Below are 6,007 nucleotides of genomic sequence, written 5' to 3'. Positions count from 1 at the left end.
CCTCTGCGGGCACCTCTCCCGTTGCTTCATGTCCATACATCGCCTGGTAACAGAGATTGAAGTCAGCGATCCCAGCGACAATTGCTGCTGCTGCTGATTTTAAAATTCGAGTTGCCTGCCTTTCTCTGCGTTTCTTCCCTCCCCCTCCCTGTTTCACACCGACTGGCTCATCCTGTCCTCTGACCTCAGCATCCGTGGGATTTCTGAGATTGTGAGTTAAACCACAGTGAAGCTCAGAAGTACGTTGAGATTCTTGGTCCAACAGTCCCAGCAAAGATCCAGCTGCTGGGTTTCTCTCTTTGGTGGGAGGTGCAGGCACCGTGTGGCTGGGAAGGCCAGGAAGTGACCGACGTTGACGCTGCACGTGCCCGAGGTGCTCTGCGGCCCAGGGCCCCGACTAAATGTCACCCAAAGGAAAGCAGTGATCTGTAGGCTACGTTAGACACGCAGAACACAGCAGGGGGAAACGCACACTTCACAGGTAATGCAGGGATCGTCCAGCAAGGGCCTTGCACTCTGTAGCGCACTAAGTGGTCACTGGTCACAGATTTGCAAGGAACTGCTGCAAGACTTGGATCAACCTTAACCCGGAAGTCTGTGAGCTCCCCCGAAGACCGGGGGCTTGAACTTCTGGGCAGGCAGAATCTCCCCGCCCTGAATCCACAACAAGCCCCAGGGTGATCAGAATGAGGGGAAGGGGGTGACAGCCCTCTCCGGGTGTCATCCCTGGAGGGCTGCTGCCCGTGCGTGAGTGAAACCCAAAGAGACAGGTGATCCGGGCCAGTTGGCAGAGAGAGGGGTGTGAGGAGAGAGGCCACCTGTGTGTTTCATTGTGGGGCAACCCCTCCTGGCCTGGCCCTTAGCCAGTGTGACAGAGGCCAGGGGAGAAGAAGCAGCACTGCCACGGGGGCCCAGGCAAGAGCTGGGAGGTGCCAGGACTGGGTTACTGCTCTTCCCCACAGAGCCTAACGGCTCCTGGCTGACCCCCAGCACACTCAGCTGGTTCACCCCTCCGCCCCCAGCCCTGCAGCATCTGTGCTCATGAGAAGCCAGTGAGGGGAGGTCGCGGGGAGAGTACCGTCCTCACTCCGAGCCCCTGGTCTCCTGGGACCCACTCAGACCCTCAGGCTCTTTCTCTCCGTCCTGCTCAGCCTCTGTGTCCAGCTCTGCCCCAGCACAGCCTCCTGGCAGTGGGGGACTGGGGAGGTACTGCAGGAGCCGGCCTTCCTGCTTCATTTCTGCCAGCTCCTTGGCACAGCAGCTGGGCGTGTTTGTTTCATAGGTGTCGTGGAAGGTGTTGTAGTCCACCTCATAGAAGCCCTTTTCCAAGGTGAGGACTGGAGTGAATCGGTGGCCCCAGAGCACCTCCGTATCCATGTAGGAGCTCCGTGCTTGGCAAGTCATGCCTGGGTGAACAGAAGGCACATGTGTTAGGAGTGGCCACAGCTATCCATTCATCATCCATCCATCCATCCATCCATCCATCCACCCTATCATCCATCCATCCATCCATCCATCCATCCATCTATCCACCCTATCATCCATCCATCCTTCCATCCCTCCATCCATCCATCCATCCACCCTATCATCCATCCATCCATCCATCCATCCATCCATCCATCCATCCATCTATCCACCCTATCATCCATCCATCCTTCCATCCCTCCATCCATCCATCCATCCACCCTATCATCCATCCATCCATCCATCCATCCATCCACCCTATCATCTATCCATCCATCCATCATCCATCCATCATCCATCCATCCATCCTTCCATCCATCCAATCATTCATCAAGCACTTGTTGAATGTCTGCTTTGTGCTAAGCACGATGCAGATAGAAAGCTGAATAAGACACGGTCCTTGCCCCGAAGGAGCTCGAGGAGTGGTGAAGGCAGAAAATTAGAAATTAACAATGCAAGATTTTGGAGTTGGTTCCTAGAGATTGGAGTGGATAATTCAGAAATGGACGTGGTTCCTGAAAATGCATTAAGTTCTAGAAGAGTGAGACAAGAAAAGAGGCAGGAAAAGGGTTTGAACAAAGATAAATTCAGCATGGCTGAACCCAGAGAAACTGACAGGCACTTAGAACACCCAGGGGTTGTTTTGGGTGGATACACATGGGCAGAAGCCTACATGTGCATACACACACACACACACACACACAAACTCACTGCATGGCTCCTTGATTGGAGCATGCTCCAATGTCTCCATTCCCTGTCCGCTCAGCCCTGGCATGCCTGTGTTATTTTTAGGTGCTGCTTTCTCTCCAGAGAGGACAGCTGTTTATGGATGAGGACGCCTTTGAGCTCAGGGTCATGGGGAAGCAGCTTTCTGATATTTAATCTTTCAGCCAAGGAAGGTAGGTCCTAGTTTGTGCTCTTCAGGGACTGAAGAAGACACCTATTCCAGCCCCCCAATTTGAACGTTCTCTGGCAGGGGTCTCATACACACCAGACCCAGGGCAGAGGCTGCTCCCCACTCAGTGCTCTGGTGCTGGGCAACTCCAGTGTACCCCACATGCTGCGGCTCGTAGCCTGTTCTCTGCTCTCAGGGTGCTGCCTGCACCAGGCCTCTCCCCTCAGTCCTTGGACAAGCCCCCCAGCTCAGCAGAGGTGCAGAGGCCCAAGCTGGTCACTGACCAGCCTAGACAGGGGCCAGGTGTCTGCAGGCTCGGGGCCTCAGGAAAAACAGCAGGACAGGACCTCCATGGAAGCTCTGGGCCAAGCCTCTTGGGGTCTTCCTGCCCTTCTCCTGTCCCATCGTTTGGGAGGGGGCTGCCCCAGGGCTGGAAACCTACTTGTGTATCTGGCATCCATGTTCCAATGCACTTGGAAAGGACAGAAACCCCTCTGGGTGGCAGGCACTGCGCTTCACATATGCTACTCCATTTCATCATTTAACCCCCAGCGAGCCTGTGAAGTTTATTATCCTCACCTTGCTGACAAGTTGAGCAATCTGCCCAAAGTCACACAGGCAGGCTGCACAGAGCCATGCTGGTCAAACCTCAGCCTGAACTCACAGCCTGTACTTGGCTCCATAGGTGTGGCCACCAAGCTCTTAGAGATGCTGAGATCAGAGCCAGTGTGGGTGGGTGGTCTCCTTCTCTTGTCTCCCTGCAGACCCAGGGTTACCCAGGTCATGCGGGCAGAGGAGGCCAACCAAATGGGGCAGGCCAACCTCAGGACCTGACTTTGAGGCATCGTGAGGGAGAGGCCAGCAAGTGGCAGTGAGGGCGGGGCTGGGGCGTGAGGGGCCGAGCTTAGGCACCGCTTTCCTGTTTGTCCCCGCGTCTCTGACCTGACCCCTCCTTTGTGGCCTCCAAGTGGAGCTCTTTTCCCAGAATCTCAGCCCACGTTCTGATCCGAGCCCGGCACCAAGGTCAGGGTGACCCGCAAGCCCCTGGCCCTGTGGGAGGAGGCTCCCTGCATCCCAGATGTCCTGGCCCCAAGGGCTTCCTCCGCTGCCACTATATGCCGCGTGGCCAGGCTCGGCCCCCGGCAGATGGCCACACAGCCCCCTCCGTCTAGGCCTCTGGAGCCTGTTCGCACCCCAGCCGTTTCCACTGGCTCTGATCGGGAGGGTCTGTGGCTGCCCGGTCCGAGTCTCCCACCCAGCACCCAGCTTCTCAGGAGGCCAGGAAGGCTTGTTTGGCCGCCTTTGTGCCAGGCCCGCAACGTTTTGGGGGAGAGTGTGGTGTGGCAGACAAGGTGTAGTCACAGACCTGAGCATGAACCCTTCCTGTCTGCACAAAGCTGCTACCACATCTTTAACAGGAGCTTAAAGCCAGCCCTCCAGCGTTGTTGCCAGATTAGAAAAATATGTATATTCCGAGCCCGGGTGAGATTTCTGCAAGTCATCCTTAGGGTCAGACCTGTGGCTCAGACTCCTTCGTGAGTGAAGAGAAGGGGGCAGGAGAAGGGGAGGAAGCAGAGGTGGGTGCCAGGTTAGCGGGGGCTCCTTGGCCCAGGGAGTACAGCGGGGACACGGGGTCCCCCAGGCCTTGGGCTCCCCGAGCCCCGCACAGAGCTCGGCCTTGGGAAGCGCTCGGCTGCCCGTGAGTCAGTCGCTGGGCAGGGAGGGGCTGGCCGGGCACGTGTGGGTGCAATGCACTGTTTTCTGCACACCTCGTGTTCATGGAGCCCTTTCCACAGGGAAGATGACAGGCAGCCTGCTCCACAGGGGCCCACAGGGGCCCATAGGCGTCTCTCCCAAAAGAGGATTCTGTGACTTTGGGAACCTTGGGTTTGGGAAATGCCGCATCCTGTCCTCTCCTCAGGAGGTGATTCACACGTAAAAAGACAATGCCAAGTCCTGCTGTAAGAAGCCGGTTCACCTTTGTTTAACCCGGAGTTTCCCAAAGTTATTTGCTCACAGAAGTCTCTTTGGGTAACACCTCCTCCACCATGGCAGTTAGGTGTAGCCTGTCGGATGCTTTGACCTGCATCCTGGCTCCATGACTTAGGAGCCCTTGCTCCTGGGCAAATAATTTGCCTGTGTCTCTGTTTCCATATCTACAACTAAAGGAAAACTATGTCACTCACTGAGATACTGCGAGTGTAGAGTCTAGAATGGACCCAGACATTGGGCGGGTTCCGTACACCTTAACTGCTCTCACACCTCCACCTTGAGGAACAGTACCCCCCAGATCACCATGCAGGGGTCGGGCAGTTGAGCTGCCGTCTGGAGACTCCACCTTCTGGAGTCCTGGCAGCGGCCTGAGGGGAGGGGCCGAGGAGGAGAAAGCGGCTCACCTGTTGCCTCCACCATCCCTTCCAGGATGACCACGATTTCAAACTCCTCCTGATTCAGCTGGGCCCGCGACATCTCCCAGAAAGGGCTCTTCTCGTTGATCTCGTGAGAGATGATGAGCGGGGACACCAGAAAGAGGCGGTCGTCCCCCGTGTCGAAGCCCACGTTGATGTCGGTCTGGTTCAGCGGGATGAACTCCCCCTCCTTGGTCTGCCGGGACTTGATGAGCTTGGCGCGGATGGAGGCCTCCACGATGTGCGAGTTGCGCAGGTCGCCCACCCGGAACATGAGGCAGAGCTTCTCGTCCCGCAGGGAGATGACGGCGTTGCTGGAGAACATGAGGGTCTCGGCTCTCTTCTTGGGCTGGCTGATCTTGACGAACATGCACCCCACCATGAAGGCGTTGACGATGGAGCCGAGGATGGCCTGGACCAGAAGGAGGATGATGCCCTCCGGACACTTCTCCGTGATCACCCGGAAGCCGTACCCGATGGTGGTCTCGGTCTCAATGGAGAACAGGAAGGCGGACACGAAGCCACTGAGGTTTTCGACACAGGGGATCCACTCCCGGTCCCCGATGTGGTCCAGGTCACCCCGGATGTAAGCGATGAGCCACCAGATGAACCCGAAGAACAGCCAGGTGACGGTGTAGACCATGGTGAAGACGAGCAGGTTGAAGCGCCACTTGAGGTCCACCAGGGTGGTGAAGAGGTCGCTCAGGTAGCGGTAGGTCTCCTGGACGTTGCCGTGGTGGACGTTGCACTTGCCACTCTTCTCCATGTAGCGCTGCCGGGGCTTCTTGCCCTCCGCCAGCAGGCGCGTGCGGTCGGTGGCGATGGGGATATAATCGCGGGCCTGCTTGGGAACCTTCTTAGGGTCCCTGGGAGTGACCCCAATCTCCATATCCTGGTTCATGGCATTCCTAGAATCGCCAGCCATAGCTGGGGTATGCTGAATTAAAGAAGACATCATCAGATGGCCAATAGGCACAAGAAAAGATGCTCAACATCAGCTAATTATTAGAGAAATGCAAATCAAACTATGAGGTACCACCTCACAGCAGTCAGAATGGACATCACTAAAAAGTCTACGAATAACAAATGCTGGGGAGGGTGTGGAGGAAAGGGAGCCCTCCTACACTGTTGGTGGGAATGTAAATTGGTGCAGCCACTGTGGAGAACAGTGTGGAGGTTCCTCAAAAAACTAAAAATAGAGCTAATATATGATCCAGCAATCCCACTCCTGGGCATATAT

General features: G+C 56.3%; 1 protein-coding gene across 1 annotated transcript; it reads right to left on the bottom strand.

Annotated features, from left to right (window-relative positions):
* Positions 1–216: 216 nt before the first annotated feature.
* On the bottom strand, positions 217–5,695 carry KCNJ5 (potassium inwardly rectifying channel subfamily J member 5; the record flags this gene model as incomplete). The annotated part of the gene is made up of 3 exons (XM_082629521.1): positions 4,756–5,695; positions 1,088–1,406; positions 217–433 (listed from the first exon to the last, which is right to left on the bottom strand). Exons 1-3 carry the CDS (start codon positions 5,690–5,692, stop codon positions 217–219), a joined length of 1,473 nt encoding a protein of 490 aa, XP_082485647.1. The 5' UTR covers positions 5,693–5,695.
* Between the last annotated feature and the right edge of the window lie 312 nt (positions 5,696–6,007).

Source organism: Mesoplodon mirus (assembly GCF_964341445.2).
Source record: "Mesoplodon mirus genome assembly, chromosome: 7".
Lineage (NCBI taxonomy): Eukaryota > Metazoa > Chordata > Mammalia > Artiodactyla > Ziphiidae > Mesoplodon > Mesoplodon mirus.
This window is presented reverse-complemented; position numbering and strand designations above follow the sequence as displayed.